This window comes from Plectropomus leopardus, chromosome 6 (assembly GCF_026936395.1).
Source record: "Plectropomus leopardus strain MGB_pleo_1.0 chromosome 6, ASM2693639v1, whole genome shotgun sequence".
NCBI lineage: Eukaryota > Metazoa > Chordata > Actinopteri > Perciformes > Serranidae > Plectropomus > Plectropomus leopardus.
The window spans coordinates 12941138-12964722 of record NC_142181.1 but is presented as its reverse complement, the minus strand read 5'-3'; the positions used below and the strand labels follow the sequence as shown (position 1 = coordinate 12964722).

The 23585-nt window shown below is 39.6% G+C and overlaps 1 protein-coding gene and 1 long non-coding RNA gene across 3 annotated transcripts in view; one reads left to right on the top strand and one right to left on the bottom strand.

Moving 5' to 3' along the window:
• si (sucrase-isomaltase) overlaps positions 1-23585 on the top strand; it is an 82743-nt gene that overhangs the window by 11946 nt on the left and 47212 nt on the right. For both annotated transcript variants that reach the window (XM_088078788.1, XM_088078789.1), the window contains exons 10-19: positions 105-230; positions 2417-2548; positions 3090-3209; positions 7659-7772; positions 8303-8387; positions 9831-9948; positions 12820-12991; positions 14945-15061; positions 17865-18019; positions 19604-19688. In XM_088078788.1, the coding sequence (XP_087934914.1) occupies positions 105-230; positions 2417-2548; positions 3090-3209; positions 7659-7772; positions 8303-8387; positions 9831-9948; positions 12820-12991; positions 14945-15061; positions 17865-18019; positions 19604-19688 (1224 nt within the window). The remainder of the gene's footprint in view (positions 1-104; positions 231-2416; positions 2549-3089; positions 3210-7658; positions 7773-8302; positions 8388-9830; positions 9949-12819; positions 12992-14944; positions 15062-17864; positions 18020-19603; positions 19689-23585) is intronic.
• LOC148189338 (uncharacterized) overlaps positions 21323-23585 on the bottom strand; it is a 97459-nt gene continuing 95196 nt past the window's right edge. Inside the window, exon 4 of the long non-coding RNA XR_015776789.1 lies at positions 21323-23490. This is a non-coding gene — a long non-coding RNA (uncharacterized LOC148189338). The remainder of the gene's footprint in view (positions 23491-23585) is intronic.

Genomic DNA, 23585 nt, shown 5'->3' with positions numbered 1-23585 from the left:
GAATATACAAGCACCAGTTTCTGGAAAGTCCATTGTGTAAAGTAGTTTGAGACTTGTCTTGGCACAGTAATTGCATTAACAATATGTCCAATTTTGTTGTCCAGCTCACTGGCAGGCCTGTCATTCCTCCTTACTGGGCCCTGGGTTTCCAGCTCTCTCGATGGGATTATGGTAGCCTGAGTGAGGTCAAGAAAACGGTGGAGAGGAACCGTGCGGTGGCCCTCCCATATGTAAGATCCTGTCTGCTTCCTTGATTTTCCGTTTTTGTTGTTTTTTTTCAGGCTGTTTATATGCAATATGTCTGACTAACTGCCAATCTTAAAATTGCTATCAGGACTATTGGTGTCACTGCAGTGGTCACTTTTTGTAAATCAGTATCTCAGTTCTATGCTGTAAATCTCAAGCATATATATATATATATATATATATATATATATATATATATATATATACATATCACATTTTGTTTGTGCAGTGTTCGTTATGACCATATAAATGCACAATAAATTAATGTAAAACTAGGTTTAAGGCAAGGCTTGATGTTCATTCGGCTCTGACACCATGACAAAGACAAATGGGCAATCCGAGGACCTACATGACAGAATGCACCCAAAGTAGTAGTAGAGGAAGCATGTTATCAATTATCAGTTCGCGACAGTCTGGAAAATTAAGATGCGTCCTTGATTTTCTTTGCAAAGCGAGGAATGCAAATTGGGGACACAACAGAGGCAGGTCTTTGATTTTAACCTTAGATGTCAAATGCTGAGAGACGTTTTAAGGATGCATTTCAAAGACCAAATGTCTGAAGTCATGTGACAATGCATAGTACATGCATTGGGTTTTTTTTTAGCTGCTACCACAGCTGGAAATCAATAGTTCACCTTGCACACCCCTTGTTAAATTTGAACCACTCATGCACTACTGTGTGGTTCCAGAGGCAAGAGCCTTAACCACTACACTATCTGTGAAGACGTGATATGAAGGTTGAAGCAGGAGTTCGACAGACAGTCAGAGTGATAGGGATGGCCTTTAGCTTAGACGGGGTAATCCAGCTTTCTGTCAAATAATGGAGAGTCTGCTGGGCTCCATAGGTTCAATCCCAGGACAACTATTTTTCAAGCGTCACTGAATGTTAGCGCTGATCAAAGATCAATCGACCGAGTTCCTTTCATTATCTCATTCATCCTGATCTGAATGTTAAAACTACTCTAACACCTCTTCCCTTCCGAGACACTTGATAAATACCAGTTCTGGTTGACATTTTCTTGGGAATGAGCCTTACTGCTTATCTTCGTCTAGGCTCATGAAGAGTAACTGTATAAAGTCACTTCCAAACAGAGCAATGATGTTTGATGGACTCCCCATTCCTTAATTACGAAGGTAAACCCCTAATCCAAATATTTATAACACTTCAACTGTATCAAAACTCAGCAAAGACTGCGCCAATCAAGGACACAGTTTGAACTTTGCCATATTTAAGGATCAAATGCAAACAAATTTCCAACCCATCTCAATATTTCACTCTGATATTCTCCAATCTCTCTTTCATATCCGAAGACATTAGGATGCAGCTGCTTCCTCTCCTGCCCTACTCAGGGACATATTTGATAACCATTAGATAGACCACAGAGGGCATTATCACATTCTCCCTAATATGTCTGGAGCTGATTACCATTAGAGGAAGGATCTGGCAGAGGCTTCCAAACCATCTGCTCTATCGATATGAAGTAGATTTTGGCAGACAACAGACAGACAGAGAGCAAGCATAAAGTCACACCCTGAGAAAAAAAAATAATGTGCTAAAATTCCCATTGTCCTCCCAAGGTTTAGCAGCACATTAGCCAAGTTGTTAGCACTCAAATCAGGTCTCCAAAATTCCAGCAAAGGCAGGTCAGACAAGCTAGCAGTTAATTATTTATTTTTTTGTGTGATTTTTATCCTACCGAGGCTCAGTGCAAATGCTTAATAGAGTGTTTATTAGCCATGTTGCGATGGGAATATTCTGTGTTTGGATGATGCAATAAAGCCATATTGATGCTGAATTTTACTGGATGTGTCTATGTTGAGCACAAAAGTGGAGGCATGAGTGGGTATTTTAGAGTCACTTTTAATTCCTTGCATTAATGCAAGATGCAAATATTATTTTAATACATGGAAGTCACACCAGCATTTTAGCATTTCCAATTAAGCTTTGAATATCTAATGACATTCAACCCATTTGAAGTAAACTCATCAAGGTATTCATATGATATGCAGTTTTCTGAAAGATCATTTCAAAGCAAGACTAGGAAGACTAACTTTTAGTTAATAATTTGAATTTCTTTCCCCTTAACTAAATATTAATAGGAATTTCATGTGCAAGAAATGGCCATACACTAAGCATTTTTCTTTCTTTTCTTCTTTTCTTTCGATGCAGGACATTCAGTACACTGACATCGACTACATGGAGGATAAGAAAGATTTTACTTATGACAAAATCAAATTCAACGAGCTGCCTCAGTTTGCCGATTACCTTCATGAGAAGGGACAAAGATACATCCTCATCCTGGTAAGAAGCACTTCAAGCAACTGTGTATCTGACACTTTAACAAGCAATGCAACCTTTGAGCATCCCTGTGCAACTACACGTAATCAGTTCACCTTGCATTTCTGGGTCCTTTATTGTTTGGCAGTTTTATATCTTTATATTACTGACAAATTGTTAGCTGCTATGATGTCCGGTTGATATTCCAGGTGTAATGAAGCTTGGCAGATCTACTTTCAACAATAGAAGCTTGCTTTCACATAAAAGTAAATTCCATGTCAAGTCACTAACTGCAGTAATAATCGACTTAAACAAGGGGGCTAAAAACGTTGAAAAAGTTTTATTGCTTCAGGGATAAAACCCATAATGTTGCCACTTGAACACGATGCAGCATTATGTTCTTTTACTTGAGTTAGCCACACCAACCAACCAGTGAAATGCAGCACTTTCAAAACTTTAATTATATAGATATTCTCGTTATGTAGTAGCAGCATATGAAACAAAACTTGATCTGTAACATTTGTGTCCTTTCATATTCTTATGAGTGCGTTCCTTCACCCTGCAGGATCCTGCAATAGCCACCAGTAAGAGAGTGGGGAATACCCCATATGGCTCCTATGACCGTGGAAATGAGAAGAACGCCTGGGTCACTGAATCAGATGGAAAAACTCCTCTGATAGGAGAGGTGAGCTTTATTTTGAGTGCAAGAGAAAACTGATGCATGCATATAGATAAAACAATACACTTAGTGGCCCATTGATTAGATACTTATCTCCATTCAAGCAAAGATTTCCCTCCGCCAGATAGTAATGTCTCTTTATCACCAAGCTTCCATCCCATATACATCCACTGTCTGCATCTTGTGTAAAGGGGTAATCACAGTGATGTTCAGGTCATGAGGTTGTGAAGTACACATGGTAAAGCTTAATGATGCATAGGTGTTAAGTGTAAAATAGGTGGTAATCATTATGGTCATACATTCATATACTACAGCAAAGCCACATGGTAAAGGAACGAGCCATCGGTTTGCTTTCTTTTCCACTTAGCATTACAAGTGGCAACAGACGTGATTTAAACAACCTGAGCAGGGCATGATTGTTGCAATATGCACCATGTCTGGCATCTCAGGAGCTGCAAAACAGCCAAGCCATTTTTTTTTTTTTTTACAATACAGCATATGGACTTTACCAAGACTAATGTGGTTAACAAAATGTATTCAGTCATTAGTCCCCCAGCAGTCCTTTACCAACTTGTGCCAAGACTTGCTCTAGGATAGGTTTAACAACCTTATTATCAGACTGAACACTGATGTTGGAAAATTCTTCATATTCTCCCAATAAACTCACTGACAGGTTAGGAGGAAATCATTATCATCTTTGGGCTCATATGTAAAGTCTATAACATTGATATGCAGAAAATCCCTGTGCATCCCCACTCCATGCTTCAATTCCTCAGTTGTATTCAACCAAATTTAGTATGTTAAAACAGCCACTATACAAATGACTAAAATGTCACCTACTCTTTAACCAACTGATTGGTCAGAGATTGGTCTGGGTAAAGAATATGCATTTTATCTCTAAATTAACTAAAATGACCACCATGCAGCAAGGGCACTCTGCCTGGTAGCATTTTGTGTCATCCACCTCAATGTTTTGTTTTTTTTTTTTTTCTGAGGTCTGCATTTTTATTTATTTTTGTAATTCTTTGCAATGAGAATGTTGCACTATGATATAAATGTGTCTGCACCTTTGCCTTTTTTTTTTCTCAAAGAATTGAAAAAACATCCATTTATTTGCAAAAAGACCAACTATCAATTCCTACATTTACACGTGCTGAACAACAACAATGGAGGAGAAATGAATATGGGCACAAACCACAAGTTTTATATTATATAAATTCCATGGATAACAATAAGATATTTCCTGATATCACAAGGTGCCATGATATGATTTCGATTTGATTCATTTCAAGGACCTGCAATTGATATGAACCATTATCAGTAAATGTCGTAATTGTTGTTTTCTTGGCAGCTTGCCTTGTCTGCCTGACACTAGGCCGCCTGCACCCTTTGAATGTTCAGATAGGAGCTGTGCTTGGGCAGAAATGGTTACCAGACGTGTTATGGGAATTCAATTTAAAAAAGGCGGATCGCAAAGATGATGATATGTATCGATGTTATCGCTTTTCATCAATGAGACTGGATTGTCCATCATTGAACCAATATATCTATCCACATATATATTGTTAGACCCATAGATATTAATAATGCTTACCAGATAGACTGATGGGTCTGTCCTTACTCCCTACATGCTGCAGCCTTCCCCTCAATTGCCAGAGGAAGTGCTCTACCTTGGGCCAACAATTGTACATCCGTAGATATTCTGTACAAAAGCAAACCGAGCTAGAAAAAAATTATTTGGTGTTCACACAGCCTCATGAAAGTCACACCAGCAATTGTCCGACCAATTAGAATTTGGTCGGACAAAACAACATGGTCAGACGAACAAAGCAATTTACCTGACAGGAGCACATCATCCCATTAATTCGCCAACCGACCACAACAGGTTGTCTCTATTCGATTCCACTTTGTATCAGTTGTAAAGGCCTGTAAAACTGTTTTAATTGTACATGAAGTGTTTTGTGGCGTGTTTGCCCGAAGCACCAATTGAGCCTTGTTTTGTACAATGTTGTTGCTGAGGTACACAGTCAAAGTCAAGCGTTTGTAAAATTAATACTCACGATTCCAGGAACTCTGCAAAACAAGGAAAAGAGCCCAAGGATAGCTAACAAAGACTCATCATAAATAGAGAAGCATGTTGGTGAGAATTCTCCTGAATCTATTTAGGACCTTGCCGAATCCATGACACATGGAAATTAAACTGCACCGAAGGTCTGCTTTGCCACCGAGTATTTGAGTCTATGCATTATACAATATATCATGCAACATAAGCATAAATATGCAGTTGCTGTGTGCACTCCACAATCTCCATCAAACTATAATATTCCCTAATGGAAGTTCAAGCCTCTGGTATGTTATTTTTTGATCCTTCTCCCCATAGAGCACATGTTTTAAAAGCTCTCCCCTGCAGAGAGGGGTAGAGGTGGGGGTGAAAGTCTGTTGCTCCCATGCTTTTATAGTGTTACTTTTGATTATACACACGATTAAGCACAGTCCCTCGGCTAATCGCTTTTTCATGCTGTTTATAACAGGTCAAACATATGCATTGATTCCGCATTAGTGTTTAATCTTAAAATGTTCTGCATCGCCGCATCACAGATTAGGTGTGTGAGTGTGTTTGTGTGGGAGAGACAGGGAATGAAAAAGTCTGCGTGTGCATCTCTGTGTTTCCATTTCTCCAAATGAGCAGCTATTCTTGGTTGTTTGTGCTTTATGTCTATGCACACGTGCACTTTAGGATGATAATTGATTCTGATTTATATCCATATGAATATATGTGTCCTGGTTATGAAAACAGCGAAGGTCTTTTTGAAATGACCCTTTGTGGTGGCTGTGTCAGTGATAAAGGAGATACAGAGACAGGCTGGTATTTATTCTGCTTTTAGGACGGCTAATTGCTTGCAAAGATGAGGATAAAAGCTTTTCCTGGTGGCCCATATGTTGCAGTGTGCGAGAAAAATCATAGCAGGACCTCAGTCACACAGATGTACATTTCTGTTTAGAGCACAGAGGCAAAAAATGTCTGGGAGTAAACAAAGCAGCAAGGAGAGAAAGGAGTCCCATGTGGCTTTAAAAGGTAGGAATGACAGACAGAAACATGGGCGGAGAAACAGGCAGGTGCAGGAAGACAGACAGTCACAAATAATAGATTAGAGAGCAATGCACTGGGAGACAGACTGGCTGTCTTTCAGAGTAGTGGAGTGACAGGGAGGTACACAGGAAGTCAGCCACAGTGAGAGACAAGAGACAAAAAGACAGATTATCAGGTAAAAAAGGGACAGACAAGATGGAAGGTGGAAATAGACTTTGGAGCAGAGGCAGGCGGAGGGACAGATAGAGACAGGTAGATGAAAAGACAGACAGGTAATGGCATAGATAGGCTGAATGACAGACAGAAGAGCATAAAAACAGACAAATAGACGTAAAGATGGAGTGAGATATGCAGCTACAAATGCCAGCAGATTTGTTGAACGCGTTTCCAGGCGTGTCAGTATTAGTAAGCAGCTGGAGGCGTCAGAAAGACAAAAATCTAGAGTTAAAAGAAGACAGGAACTACTGGGAAAAGGAAAGATTGCTGTGAGGGACTATCAATAAGATTACAACTGTGAGGGACTATCAATAAGATCTGACCTTGGAGTTCTGACCACCTGCCAAAAACATCTGCCCGTAAATTTATGTGTGTGTGAGCACGTGAGCGCACACAAGCATGATTCATGTCTTTGCCACAAACTGGGCTGTAAAGTTATTGGCAGAGGAAGTAAAGGTAAAAGATAGCTAGCATGGAGCAACCTTGAAATTTAATATCTACTGTGCTCTACAGAGGGGTAAATGCACACACACACACACACGCACACGCACGCACACACAAAATCTCCGCCTTTCCCTGTAGATTAATCATTTTTCTCAATACATGTCATTAAGGACGACTTCTAACACACAGTCACGTCTAGAGATTTCTATTGCATTATCGATTTCTCCTCTCCTCTGTTCTCTTCTTCAACTCTTCTGTTTCTCTATCCCCTTTCTCCTTTGCCATCTCTCTCTGTCTCATCAATCCCGCCCCCTCCTGCGCTTCATCTCTCCTCTGTTCTCTTTTTTTTGTCACTTCCACATCTCTAAGCTGTATCTCTGACATTTCCATGGTCCTAGCTTTTGCATCTTAGCCAATCATGCCTCATCATGCTGTCTACATGTACACTTTTGTGTAGGCTCGCTTCTTGCCTAATTAAAGACATGTTGCAGATGCTTTTCAAACTCAAATAAAAAGGATTTTAAAAAATGTATTAAGTCCTGTCAAAAAAAGTACAACGCTGTGCTTTGCCAAAACAATACTTGAAGTGAATATTGTCAGCAGGGAGGCTCACATAGCGATGCCAAAATAATGTTCTCAGAGTTTTACTCCAAAACTATTAAAAAGTGCTTGTAAAAACACGACTTGCTTTCTCTCCCCTTCAGGTGTGGCCAGGAGAGACTGTGTTTCCAGACTACACCAGCCAAAACTGCATCGACTGGTGGGTTGACGAGTATGAGCGATTCTCCAGGGAGATCAGACACGATGCCCTCTGGATTGTAAGTCAATTTTAAAATACATAAAATGAAGGTGTGTATTCACTGATTAGCTGCTCGCCAACCCAAAATCCAGAAACCCACATTATTCCGCAGCCAATTGCTCATACACCGGAGCAGTGAGCTTAATTTTTTTAATCTTCTGTGGCAATTACTTCACTGTGTGTTGAACAACGGAGGCCAATAAAGAGCACCAAATACAGGCTGACACAAAAACAGGCTGAAATTCATAATATGCTGTTAATGGTTCCTCAGCTGAAAATCTGGATTTGGCTCACTTGTTATTCAGGCTGTTTGCTGCAACACACTTAATTTCACATCTTACTTCAAACACTCTTGCTCAACCCAGGTCACTCTGTGTTTACCCAGAAAAAAAAGCAGATGTAAATAAATTTCCCTTTCAGCATATGATCACCTTAGTGAAAGAACCTTGAATTCACAACACTGTTATGTTATGGTATGGCATAAATAATGGTAATTTTAAGTTAAGATGATTGTGTTATGTCAAACGATGTCCTCTGATGCACTTGCAGGATATGAATGAGGTGGCTAATTTCAAGAAAGGATCAAATAAGGGCTGTGCTGACAACAAACTCAACTATCCTCCCTACACTCCAAGTAAGAGTGATTTTTTTGAAATGTTATGCACTGTAATCATACTAAATACTTGCTTTTCTTGTACAGTTTTTTTTTGGGATGTATTGGCCACACATCAGTACTGGCTGATATTCACCTTGCTGGCTGCCATCACCCTATCAGCAAATAAGATGGCATTCACCGATGGCAGCAGCTGACGTTTTTCTATTGTGTCACATCAGTTTTGTGCAGACAAAGTAGCAGGGCTTCAGACTAACAGCTTCCAGAAATCCCAGGGACAAAAGAAGATGTGTTTGGGATACCCTCAGGATGAAGGGAAGCAGTAAAAATCTCTATCGACAATAAAACAAAAGGATGTTTATATTGGCAGAAGGAAAGCTATGATAGAGTTATATTTTGATGTGTTCAAGATTACAACATTCTTATGATGTTTTCAAATGTTATCTTGTAAAATATAGTTTCTGGTGAGAAACTTGAATAAATGCAGTTGTTTGAAGTAGAAATGTGTTGATATATTCACAGCAATAAAAAATTAGAGAGAGGATTGTGATTTTTTAAAATATATTTTTATAGTAAAAGGCTTTAGAAGTAGTAATTTTAAAAAATAGTTTTTTTTAAAGGTTATTTTATTATTATTTCTAGTTCATTTAGAGGTTCTTTCATAAATATGATTGATTGAATTTGTACCCATTCAAAGGCAGTGTAATGAAGGGACTTTAAAATAGTTTTAGATTATTTTAATATAGCATAGATTTTTTTTGTTCTCTGGCACGAAAGGAGGAAAAAAAGAACAACAAGAAAAACATTGGTATGGGCTATCAGCCGAATTCTTATTTTAAACATCTGTATCTGCACAGAATTATTATAATAAATGCATCCCTAGTTTTACCATCAATGTATCTGTTCCTTCAGAGATATGGTTGAGTCTCAAAACTTTGTCATGGTGGCCTTTTTTACAAGTTTGTCCTTGCTTACAAAACAAGCATAAATCTACTGTTCTACAAAGAAATAAGGGGATGCGGTGGGATTGCAGCTTGAAGCCCAAACGCTCTGCACAAGTTGATAAATCCAGCACAATAGCTCATAAAGTAAGTTCAGGTCCAGAGGAAAACTCATCTAAAATAGTGGGTCCCTGGTGAGGAATTTCGAAAATGACTCTTTGCCATGTCTTTTATTCCGACTGTGTCCCAGACAGGATGATCATAACTGGAAAAGGCATGCTCCCTTGATGCCACCTTTTTATTGCGCTCCTCCTTAGTCATCCTCTTCCTCCATTGCTCTTTCTGTCTCTCATTTCCTCATTGTTCCCAGTTCCTATTGCGGTATATATCAATGTCTCTTGTTCCTTATGTCCCCTTCTTTTTCTCTTCTTCCTTTACTGCATCCTATATTTTGTATTCATTCCATACCTCCTCTAACCTTAGCCCCATCTCTTTACCTCCTTCATCTTTTCTCTCCCCCTAGAGATCCTGGATGAGGTGATGTACAGTAAGACTCTGTGTATGGATGCCAAGCAGGCCTGGGGGGACCACTATGATGTCCACAGTCTGTATGGCTACTCTATGGTGCTGGCTACTGAAAAGTGAGTGCATTCACAATGACAGAGGGACTTTGGCCAGCTTGTGCTACAGAGGCCAACTTGCTGCCACCTCTTCAGAGCAATGAGGCCATTGGCGAGCTCAAAATACACTGTGTAATATCCGAACAGTGTGACACACAAAATCTTTAAAAAACAAATGCAGCAGAATCAGAGGTTATTGAAAAATGGCAACAGAATTATGGAGCTGACAGGAAGAAGAAAAAAAAAAAGTGCAACAGAGTCAGTTCGGTGAAGCCCAGTGACTTATGCTCTCCGCTAAATCACAGCATGTGACTCTTGCAGACCATTTGCAAGTTGAATCCCATGTGATAAGTGCAGAAATATGTTTTAATGAGCCTGGCTCCCAGGGTGAGTGAATGAAATTCTCATCTGGGTCTGGCGCTAAAACTGTTTTTAAGGGCCCATTACTTACACAAACCTACAGAGAGGCATCGGTGTGATTATAGGATATAGTCATTGAAACATAGAAATTGATGAAGCATTAAGTAGGTCTAAGTCGATTGAAGCTTTATTTATAGATATATAGGCATGGTGCTTATACATTGGTATTGATATAGGGAACTACATGGACATCTGCAAGTTGGAAGGACACGCTCGCTTGAACATTTGGCCCGTTATACCAGTTCAGTGTATGCTTAATGCTGTGGGCATCGTGCATGCAGGTGGCATACCAGTTTTTCTATGTCTTCTAATGAAGTTATGCTAATGGATGTAAAGCCCATTAAGTTACATTAAGTATGCTACATAAAGTTTGCCTCGCCTCTGTAACTGTGCTCCAGTACCACGCAAATGATGATATTTTTATGACAGAGGTGGTTCTAAAATGCAGCCAATCTCTGTTTCCATCACAAAATCCCAAACAAGCACAGAGCAATTTGAAAAGAGAATAGCAGAGGAGGTTCACAGGAGCACAACAGAGCCATCCTTCAAAGATTATCAAAATAGTATAGTCAAGATAGGCAGCCTGGCACCAGAGCAAGTGCTGCACAAAACACAAACCACTTAAATGTCACGGAGGTATAAACGCTGCAGTCACATTTATCTTAGTACAGGAATTTCTATAGTCTCAGAGCCCCCAGCTAGTCATTTCACACAAGGCTAAAGTTGGCATCAGTTGCCAGAATTTTAATATGCACTAATGGTGATGGTATGGGAAACTGCATCAATTAGAAAGCAGCACATACCTGCACTAATGGGTTTTTGGCTGATGGAAAATAACACCCCGTGAAACTAAACAAATGCAACACACACACCCTGATGCAGAGAGAGATCATATGTTGCGGTTAAAAGTCAAAAAGCAGCAAAAACTGTAACAATATTGATACATTAAACTTCCCCTATAGGTTATAGTGTATCTCACATCAGGTTCCTTTTTCTCCACTTAGTGGGATATTCTGCAGCTATTTCCTGCTGATTCATCACAGTCATAAGCTTCCAGATGCATCTTAGATGCCAATAAAAAAATCACTGCATTTGAATAAAATGCCACTGTAACCTTTCAGGTGTTACTGTTTTCTTGACGGTAGCCTCAGCACTGCTTAGTACAGTATCTGCAGAGGCAGAGGAAGAGATTATTTCACAAAGATATTATTATGGCACAGTATTCTGCACACCATTTTTTAATGTTCTTTGTGACATCTTAAAGGTTGCAATGACATTTGGCTACAAGACCGCCCACTATAACATATAGACATCCATTGCACATTGATATAAAGAAAAAGGTGTTTTTTTAAATGTCAGATACATTGTTGGGGTTTCCTGTTGCTCCTAAATTAGAAATAAAATGACAGTTTAAAACCTTCCATATGCTGGAGCAATGTGTGGGATTAGTCGACTAGTCAATTAAATGCTTCCACCCAGAAATACTAGTTGGTCAAACCTATTATGAAAAGTCTTTTAGTATTTGATATGCAGCTACAAATGCCAGCAGATAAAGTATTTTATGTATTAATAAAGTATTTTATGCATCGGCATTTGCCTAATGAAAATCCCTAATGATTTTTTCACCTTAATATTGTTTTCAGTACATGTTATTTGGTAGCTTTTAACTAATCAAATGTTGTTTTGTAGGATAGTGTGCAATGTTCATAATGCACAGTACAAAAAGCCACACACTTCAGTAGCTAGATTTCTGAGTGTTTTCTTACTGTTTAAGGTTGAAATTTCCATTTAAACATCAAAGAAATTAATTGTTCAGAGCAAACTAAGTATGGTGAATGGCTGTCACTGAGGCCCACCTCTTGATTGTAGAGAACTGACTGCAAAACAAATATGGCTTGTTTTACTAATGGCACTTCCTGGTGTAGTTTTTCTCATCACAACATACGTACACAAAGACACACATGAGGTATGCACAGAAGGAAAATATAATACTTCCATACACATGGTCACACAACTGGGCTCATGCAAATACACTGGAGACCATAAAATACCAGCCCCTCTGAAGTCCACTTGCTGACTCACTCCTTTGGTAATGAAGCTAGCTCATCTTTCTTTTGTCTCCTCCCTCCTTTTCTCCCTCTGTCCACTAATTAAAATGTATTATTGGCAGGAGACGCATTTCGTAAACATCATCAAGGTTTCGTATTGTCATGGAAATCAATGCTGCTTCGATTTCCCTCATCACACAAAATAATGTACAACAGGAAAAGAAAAGTACAACTAGCTCTGGCTTTGTCCCATCTAATATCTCTCTATCTTGCTCTGTGACCATATATTTTTGTGTGCTCGATATCTGTTTCTCCCCTGTGCTGTTTGAGTCACCCTTTCTCTTTCTGTCCCTGTGTCCTTTTTATCTCAACGACCTCTTTCTTTCTCTCTCCCTCTCCTCGCTGCCTCCTTTCCCTCCCACAGAGCTCTGCAGCGTGTGTTTGGAGGAAACCGTACCCTGATGTTGACCCGCTCCTCCTTCCCAGGTGTGGGAAAATATTCGGGTCACTGGCTGGGGGACAATGCTGCCAACTGGAACGACATAAAATGGGCCATCCCTGGCATGCTGGAGTTTGGGCTCTTTGGAGTTCCCTATGTGAGTAGCAAACCTTCACGGAAGGGCAAATACTGTTCATTTTACACTTAAAGTAAGTGAGTTTGACAGGAAAAAATGTTTCTACCTGGTTGCCATGATAGGGCTTAACAGGACTGCAAGGAGTAATCTCTTCAGCCTTTTACTTGAGCTACTGATTCACACATCACATCAGAAAGTCCAGATTTAAGAGTTTAATTTGGACCTCATTCTGAGCCTTTTTACTTTTATTGTCACAGCACACCTGCAGAAGAAAAAGTTATGTTTGGTTTGATTTCAATTGCCCATAAATGTGGGCAAAAGAAAAATCCCAGGCACCCAAAAGCTCTATGCAGTCTGGTTCATTTTTTAGCAAATATCCATTAACATAGGGACATTTCACTTGCGGCTCAGATTCCCCTCAGATATTAATGAAAGAGACAGAAATGCTGTTAGGTATGTAGAACACTTGTATCATACAAAAAAAAGACCTTGTTACAAATCTTAGAAAGTTAAACCCACAGCTCTTATTACGCATTTTAGTTAACATGTACTTCTGGCATTAGAAAGTTTCCTCTTTTACCTTTTTTAGTGAATTCAGCTGTTAATTGAGATCTATGCTCAGGCGTTAGCATAAAGACAGAAAGGCAGGCAAGAAAAAGTGTGTCTGGAACAAGATCCATTAAAACGTCTGAAAGAACACAGGTTCTCTTTGTGGAAACGCCACCCCGTACAAAACTTGAAAAAAAAAATAAAACACACTGCAAGTCAGTACCCCAAGTGCACTCTGTACTATAAACATGTGTGTATCTGTAGTGCAAACAGTGGTGAGAAAACAACAGGGAGTCAAACGCACACAAACACACACACCTACAGCTGTGCACATCAGGTGGTCTCATAGATGCCAACTACATCCTAGTGGGACTGTGTCAAGCAGATTTTAGGTTCTTCAGCACACATACACACAGACACACAATCACACAAACAAACAGAGGGAGAGACAGAAAGAGAGAAAGCGGGAGAAATGCGGTTTGAATCGATTTCCTCCCATTGAGTCTGTTGTAAAATGTGGCCAGTAGTAAACAATAGAAAGCAAGCAGTCTCTGTGGACTGGCCTTTGACTGAAGTCTCTTTCTTGGACTCCATTGTGCAATTAATGTAAATAAAGATCACTGCCCACGTCTACTGTCTGCCAGTAAATCTGGACTGAATTGAAGAGACATCAAGAGAGCCATTTTAAAAGACAAATATGTGGCCAGCTGTCAAAGCTGTGCCACTTTTTTTTTTACCACTGCAGGAGATTTGTTGACCTAAAATTCAGTTGTTTACTTCCTGAGGATGCCTTTATAATACATAGACCTTTATATACTTTAGCATACGATCTTTTACTGGAATCCACAACATTACCCTTTTCTGAGTTTGCCAAATGGCACGCCAACTGTATGATTCCAAATGCATAGAATTTAACATTAACCCTTTGAAACCTGAGAGCAAATTAGAAGAAGGCAAAGAGCAGCAAAACAAGAAATGACCCGATAATTGGAATGCAATTAGTAAAAAGTACAAGAAAATAACAAAAAAAGAAGGTAAATACCTGGGAAAAATGCTTAAAAGTTATAATACTTTAGTAATATCATTTTTAAAATGTGATTATGATAATTATAAATATGTCTTTCTGTGACTTTTTCCTAGCTTTTTAAAAATATTTTTTTGAATGTATTAATTTCTTTTTCTTTTTGCAATTTGGAGGAACATTTCTTACCAAGTTGCTCATTACCTTTTTTCCATGTTTTTAAAAGAAATCACACCAATTTGTTCAGGATTCCACGGTTTGAATATGTATGCATTTTTAAGTGGCATCTGAAAGAAGCACAAGAAAAGTGATGCTGCTGTGGGTTTCAAAGGGTTAAGACTTTAATGGAAATAAAGCATAGGTTGTGGCTAAATGTCAAGTTTTTGTCCCCTTTTGTGTGTCAGATCGGTGCTGACATCTGTGGATTCTTTGACGACTCCTCTGAAGAGTTATGTCGTCGCTGGATGCAGGTGGGAGCTTTCTATCCCTTCAGCCGGAACCACAACGCTCAGGGCTACAAGGTACTGTAAAGGTGTTTCGTTCTACAATTCTTGCATTAGACTGTCAGTTTTAGATTCATGTATCACACCGCTATTGTTTGGACCGAAGTGCTGCAGGGTATACCCTTCATTTCATAACACTGCATAGGTGCATTACAATGCCAGACGGTTAAAAATAGACACTTCTGTCAGTATCCATGGAGATTGTCATCACACCAGCACTATACAACTGTGCTGTAAAATGGGAGCAGTGGGACATCTGATTTTGGGTTTAACACTGGGAATGTTAGCTGTTGAAAATCCATTATAGCTGCAGTGGGTATTGGAACATCTGAGCCTGAAGTAAAACGAAGCTCACAAGCTCAGTGCCAGACCAGTGCTCATCAAAGAGGAGATTTTACACTTTAGTAAAGGATAACGTTGATGCTAATTCATGCTAATTTACTGTAATATGATGTGCCATATGGCGGATACACGGCCAACATATTGTAAAATATGAAGGCAATCTCAGCTTAGGTGGCCCCCATAGGCATCAGGGTAGTATTATCTCTGTCCACTCATACACAGCACTACCTCTCTCAACTTCAGCTGTGGGTCTGCTTTTGTCAAGACGTGTTACAATTATGGGAAAAAATGTGCTACTGTAATTGACTACTCACCCACACGTTACGTTTGCCACACTAGTCAAGTCACACAGTGATTCAGATTAATTTTTAAAGCAATGAGGTCTTGGTTTCAGACAGAGGTGGATGAAAGCATCTTCTCATTTCTAGATGATGACTACAGTTGCAATTCTTTGACATTTTCATGGCACAATGACCGTCTTAGAAAATATCATACTTTAACGGTGTACGATTTTACATAAAAAAATGTCATTAAAGGAATGAAACAGAAGGATTTTTGGTTGAATATAGGCAGTCGATGAGGAAAGAAGATGTGCATGCAGGTGAGATTCTCTGTCCGGTTGTTTTTTTTAAAATTTTGAATACAATAGATGAGCTGTCTCCGGCTAATTTTTTGTGTTTGATGTTATTTTAATTTTTTTTTGTTTAAACAAGAACCCTGTTTAGAGGTCTTAAAAATGCACTCGATGAACTAAACCATGCTAAAACACTGAGACTACAGCTAGCAGGTCCAGAGTAAAATGCCTTAAAATACATATCTAAAAAACAAACAAAGATTATGGACCATGAGGAAGATTAAGAAGTAAACAAACAGCATTGTGTTTGTATTGCTGTGTGGCACTGGTAAGACCCAGTGTTATCAGTAAAAACTTAAATAACGACACTGTTAAGTCATTCCAACATGATGCCGTTCAGATACATTTACAACTTAGGGGGCAAGACAAAAGTTAGACATGTGGTACTATGTATTTTTAAAACAGCGTGTTCCTATTTAAATTATGCATGAGAAAAGGTTGGAATAAAAAGGAGTATCAAATGTGCTTAATGTAACATAAAACTCCACAAAATAATGTGGTGTAAAAGGTCCCTGTCCATCAAAGGGATGCTGGGAAACTTCTGTAGGTATAAACCTGGTAGTCAGACATACTAACTTTTTTAGCCTACATTGGAGCAGACAGGCACACCATCATATCCACCCCTTAAATATTTGCTGTTATTTTTGGTTTTGGACATGATAAACAAAAATATAACAACCAAACACTTTATAGTATCACTGTTAGTACAAGCCCATGCACACCACATTATAACGAAGAGATCTGCCTTGCCAAGTTAAGGTTGTCAAGCTGACAAGATTTAAAATGACAACAATTCTCAACATATACAACAACAACAAAAAAATTAGGATATAGAGACAATTATGTTTATCTTTAACATGCACACTATAAATGTAAATGTCAGATCGGATCAAATGTCACAGAGAGACACAGGAAAAACACCCACTGGGCCCTACAACAGTGTTTATATTGATGCTACATACTGAGCTATTATTGTAGATGAACACAAATAATTTAGTCGAGAAAAGTCAGTCCGCAGCATTGAATAGCGTGAAAATTGATGCCCTCGCAACATTCTTCATGTGACATTTCCATGCTCATCACTGTTGCAAAAATAGCACAGCGTCGAGGTAATGCTGTTGGGGTAGGGGGGTGAGTAAGACATGGTGTGTGTTGGACGGAGGAAGGGGAAGGGGGCTGTATTTGCTGGAGGACAAGGACATGATGATGATGAATCTGAAGTACGATTTCCACTAAACGAGACAGCTAATGTGTGACCTTTGCTTTGCCCTAATCATGCCTCTCATCACACGGCCATGCAGGCCAGTCCAAACACACACACTCGCACACACACATGCGCAGTCCTCATCGCACTCTCTGAGGTGCCGAGGGCATAAATGATTAGCCAGATGAGAGGAGCACGGCCTGTTAGCAGCTAATCACCCTCTCACTCACCACTATCATAGAAATTAAATCATACTTCTCTGTTTCTTTCTCATACACTTTTCCTCCTTTCTTTCTTTTAAGTTCTCTTCTGCTCATTCTCTTTGCGAACTCTGCTTTTGGATTAGTCCAATGTAAAGTTAATTTTCCATTTTAATCTTTATAAATAAGGGTTATATCCACTTATTCATCATGAATATATTCCTGGATAACAAAAAATAATAGCCGCTTTTGTTCTTCCCCTGTTCCCTATCACACCTTTCTTTCCTCTCGCTTAAAGTCAATTTCCCTCATTTCCTCTCCAATTTATTCCTTCATTCAAACTGTTTTCTTTCTTTTTTCCCCTGAGGACAAAATATAAATCTTAATTTTCCATCTACCCTTCTTCCCTCTCATTCATCAACCTCATCTTTCTGTCCCCAGCCCCAGGATCCAGCTGCGTATGGCCCCGAATCAACTCTAGTGAAGAGCTCTAAACATTACCTGAGGATACGTTACACACTGCTGCCTTACCTCTACACACTGTTCTACAAAGCCCACACCACAGGGGAGACTGTTGTTCGCCCTGTCATGCACGAGTAAGTCATTTGAAATATATATATATATATATATATATATATATATATATATATATATATATATATATATATATATATTTGTATACTATTCATGTAGCTAATAGAAGTTCAGGCAAACACACTTCAGAACAAAGCAATGACAAGGAGTCATCTGACAGAAACACATACATGAGCATCAATCTTGGAGTAGAAACCATATATAATATCATAGGATGAGGCTGGCAAGCCAGGCCTCCTCTCCTCCCCACACAAACCAAATATTAGCAGCAAGCAGGAGTTTAAGCCTCATTTCATGACTGACCATTAACCAAAGTCTGAGTAAGCATTTCCTAGTGCTTTTCAAACACACCAAAAAAAACAAACAAACAAAAAAAAAAAAAAACCAAACCAATTCAGGCCACACAGAAGTCTTCTTCAAAAGCTCATTGATAGCAGACAAGCATTACAAAGCAAACAAAACCGTAAGCAACCACAAAGCGACAAGCAACAAGCAACAAACAGCAGCAGCAGCAGCAGCAGACTAACCTGGACCCCGGTACAGGTGAGTTGAAATCAGGTGAGTCCTCCTGTGTCAGAGTTGTGGCAGTCCCGCAGCAAACGCTGGAAAACTGGGCTTCTGTTGTAGCGTCCATGAGACCTCCACAGCTGTTTGACAACCAGCTGACCACGCGCACACAGCAGCGACATAAGACGCACGCCGTGCGCTGCGATTATTTACTGTGTTTAAAAGTAATCCAAAAGGAGAAGCACACACTGTTTTTGGCAGCAAACGCGTCGACGTGAGCAACACAAGCAGAGTTCCGACACTTTGTAATGTCCGCGCTGTGCACCTGCATGAATATGACTGGAAGTTAGTGGCGGGATGAGCCAATCATTGTAAAGCATACAACAAACATCTGATGCCAACCAGCCAATACAAGCGCCACTTCGGTGCTCTGCCTGAATTAACTTTATTAATATAAATAAATATGAATAACATAGTCTGGACTATTGAAAAACATAGTTTATTCTTATCCCATATAGCAAGAAAGACAACTAGCCCATACATGTATGCATAATATAAGTTTATTTATTTAATTTCTTCAAGGTGATCTAAGATGCCATTGAGAGGGTGTTTGCCTGTGGAGGTAGTAGGCATTGGAGACAAACAAAAGACTGTATTTCATGTTTAAACTGTCCACATATGGAAACTATGTGACTGCTAGTAGCCTAATATGCAGTGATTTTATGAGCTATGTCAATCCCAGCTGGAACCTATAAAATTAACAAGACATTTCAAATAGGCATATTGTTGTTGTTGTTTTTGTTTGTGTGTGTGTGTGTGTGGTTTGTTTGGTTGATGTTTGGGTTTTTTTCCCTTTTATCTCAAAATTTGGAAAAGTCTTCAATAAGTAATGATTTATAAGGATGAAAACAATGCTGATGTAATACAGCTGTAAAAGTCAGACAGGTGGGCTATTTACTGATTTAGGGACAAGGTGCCCTAACACAATGAATGTAACTATTCTAAAATATGTTTTGTTAGCAGAACAGATAAAAATCTTTTTGATTTTACTTCTTTCTTTTTTTTGTGTCAATCCCAAGGTTCTACTCTGACAGCACCACCTGGACAGTGGACCGCCAGTTCCTCTGGGGAAAGCACTTGCTCATCACACCTGTACTAGACCCGGTCAGACAACATACAATAACACACACACACAAAACACTCCAGAAGACACACACATACATACATAAACAAAAAGTACATGTACATGTACATAAAAGTACATGTGCTCAAACAAAATGAACTTGCAGGTACAAGATCAAAGCTACACAGAAACTAAACTATCATATGCTGCACATATAGAAATGTACATGTAGTGCACAAAGAAGTGTGTCTTGCAGAGGATGCAGATGAGATGATCAGTTACTCACACACACACTCTGACCTCCACTGGGAAAACATGACATGGGATTTTCTTTGTTGCCCTCCCCTCCTCTCATCCCTCTTTCTTCTCTCTTTCATATCCTCCCTCTTTTCTCTCAGCTCTAATGAGAGCACTGACCTCATTACTAGCAGATTAGAAGTGTAGATAGAAGTGTGTATATGTGTGTATGTGCATGTTTGTCTCAGTGTGTGTGTGTGTATGTATGCGTGCGCCTGTGTGTAATTGTAAGTGAGCGTGCCTGTACGTGTATGTGTATGCGTGCATACACAGCGATTGCGGTCATGTCAAAGTGGCCTGATTAATAAGCAATTTAGCATGGCCTCTTGTGAATTACAGAATAGTGGAAAGCGAATTGGATTCATAGTGGGGCCGGGGATAAAGTAACTTCAATCAGTGTGATTGTGGAAAAGTTTCTAATACAAGAAGTGGAGGGTTTATACTCACAGTGCTGCAGGGTTTGAGCTGTCCTAAGGGTAGGGACATGGAAGGGCCATGAGGTGACTAGTGGCAGACAGGTTGTTGTGTCAAATCAAAAAGATAAATAAGACAAACAAATGGCGGTCGTTCAAGGCAAAAGGCATAGCTTAACTGCAGTGCATTTGGAAACAGATAGGATGAAAAGAACCCATTATCGGTGGGTGTGTTAAAGGCTGGCATCAGTTAAGTCCAATCATTAGTTTTCTTTCTCTTTAAAAGCAATGTGCTCTGCCTCATCAAAGTGCCCTGATAATTGAATAGAGAGAAATGTCTGCAATAGAAATGCATCTCCAAGGAGACAAATTACGACCTTGCTTTTGATGGTGCGGAAATGTCATGAATGAATTCACAGTGCGATAAACATATTCAGAAATATTGCTTACCATGTTGCTGTCATGTGGAAACTCTTTGAGTGACACTGTAAGCATCTGCAGAGACAGTTTGGTTATAGAGGGGTGGCTAATAGTCTGTCCCCAAAATGTAGAAACAATGCATTCAGCCTTACAATTCTCACTTACTGTAATGCATCATGGAGCATTCTGACAGCTATGTTTTCGAAACCAATCGTTCACACCACATCTACATGTGCAGCATGCAGTTGGAAAATACACATTATTTTCTCCCTGCTTGAGGGTGTTCAAATTTCAAATCAATTTAGCCAGCATATCATCCACAAACAGATTTTGTAAGCTTCTGTGTAACATTTGTTCGTCTGCCCAGAATTTGGGTTAAACCAAACTCGAGCAAAACACCAAAGATGCACCATGCTGCTTGATCAATACTGACAATCAATACTTACAAGACCTCATGAACCTCCCACCTCTGCCTACAGATGTTCATGGTGGGCAAAAAAAAAAACAACAAACAGATCCAAGGCAGCTAGCACACAAAAACAGATAGATAGATAGATAGATAGATAGATATGAGATTTTAAGATACTGCATAGATGTCAAAAATGTGTCTACTGGTGGTATGAGAGGGAAGGGTCATGAAGTTATAAAGTTAACCTGGTCTGTCCTCTGAGCAGCCAAATTACAGTAGTTTTTAGTTTTTTGATGTATGTTGAGGCCTTGACTACATATATATTTTTTTATTTTTAAAGTTGTGCGAACATGTATAAATTATGTTTTGTATTCTCTAACATATTTTTTTAACATTATTTCTTTTTATGCCTCTAGTCACAGTGATCTCATCTGTCTCATTCTTGTGAGTGTGATATCTCAAGAACACCTTGAGGGACTTTTTTTTGTTTTTTGAAAAATGGTACAAATGTTCACTTGGACTAAATGATGAAGTGATTAGGTTTTAGAGGTGAAAGGTCAATAAAACCTTACATCCATCACATTCTCTTGATCGTAACATCTTTATAACACCTTGAGGGAGTTTCCTTTAATTTGACACAAAGGTCCACTTGGACTCAAAAATGAACTGATTAGAATCCGATGGTGACTGATGTCACTGTCACAAAACAGTGTTTTGACTGTAACTCAATAATTCAAACTCTTATCAAAACAAAATTTTACGGGGTGTTGGTGGCTGAGCGGATAAAGCAGGCGCCCCATGAATGACGGCAGTGTCCTTGCAACAGCGGCCTTGGGTTCGACGTCCACTCGAGGTCCGTTGCTGCATGTTGTCCCCTCTCTCTCTCCCCCTTTCATGCTATTAATCTTTCCTATCTAATAAAGAAAAAAAAATCATCTTTAAAAAAAAAACATTCACACAAATGTTTAATTCGATGAAACAATGACATGATTACATTTTGTATCCAAATGGTCAAAGGTCAACTTCACTGTGACATCATAATGTTATGCAAAAACATTTTTCTGACCATGAATCAACATCATAACTCAGGAACATTTGGTCAGATACTGAATTGGTGACACTGACGATGCGTGTGAAGCATCCATATTTTCACAGACATGGATGTAAACTGTATGAAAGTTGACTGGTGCATGGAGGCAAATAACTGCAGGAAGTAAGTCTAATTTTTAAATAACGGATCATGGCCTGTTGTTCTGACATGGCCACCTCTTTCTCTGCTGTAGAAAAGTACCTCAGCAGCACAGTGTAGCACACTGATATTGACTTTAGAAGCCTTTCGGATCACCGCTACGCCACATGAAAAGGATTCTATCCGAATGACAGATCGATGTGGCTGAATATTCATCTTTTGTGGTGAAAGGGTGCTGCTGAGCCGTGGTGCAGCGGCTGAAGCCAGGGTAAGGGCAGGCATTAAGAACAGAGCGCCTTCGATCTCTTACAGATGCATCAGGCTGTGAAGGGCTGCGTGAAGAGATAGTGTCAGCTTCTTGAGTGAGGTCACAAACTGATCCTTAACAACCCTTCACATCCTACCTTCACTTTTCTTTTTTTTGGTCATTATTCTCATATCTCTCTGTCTCTTTCTATTTATCGCTGTGTCCGCCTGCCTCCCCCTTTTTCTAATGATGCTCTCGCTCTATCATTCAGATCAGTCGATGCTTTAACCTTGATCTCTGCGATAAACTGGGGAGATCTCCTGCACTCTCTCTCTCTATCATCCCCTCTGGTCTTCATCCACTCTCCCACTCTCACCCCCCTTTTGCCCATTACTCCCTTTACTTTTTAGCTCATCCTTTCATCAAACGTTGGCTCCCTTATCTCATCTGCATTCTCTTAATCAGCTGCTGTCAACTCACCCTTGTGATCCCATTTCATTTCATCCCGTCTCTCTCTCCCCTTCTCTCTCACTCTCTGCCTCTCTCATCTACCTCAGCTACCATCTGATCATTCTGCCAGTATGAATCTTTAGTCCACCTGATCAAGTCTTACCTTATGGCTAACTGTGCTTCAGTAGTCTAAATGAGGATACAGGCCTCATGGCTTGTCCCTCTCAATCACAGTTAGCAGCCATGCTAAGTCCTGCAGTCCCTTCCCATTAGTCAGTGGGGTGAGTGATAGGCGCCGCGAGCAAATCAGACACCAGAAAACGAGGTATAGGGGGAGCATCCATTTCCCCAGGCTGTCATCCCACAGGCTGTGCAGCGCTTGTGACAGGTGATCTGCCCCAAACTGTGAATGTGGCCCCTAAAGAGGACATTAATCTGATTAGTAGGCCATTAAAGCAATATGTCTCTATCGTATTGTACTCTTTATAGAGTTTCACATGTACTTTTTGGGGT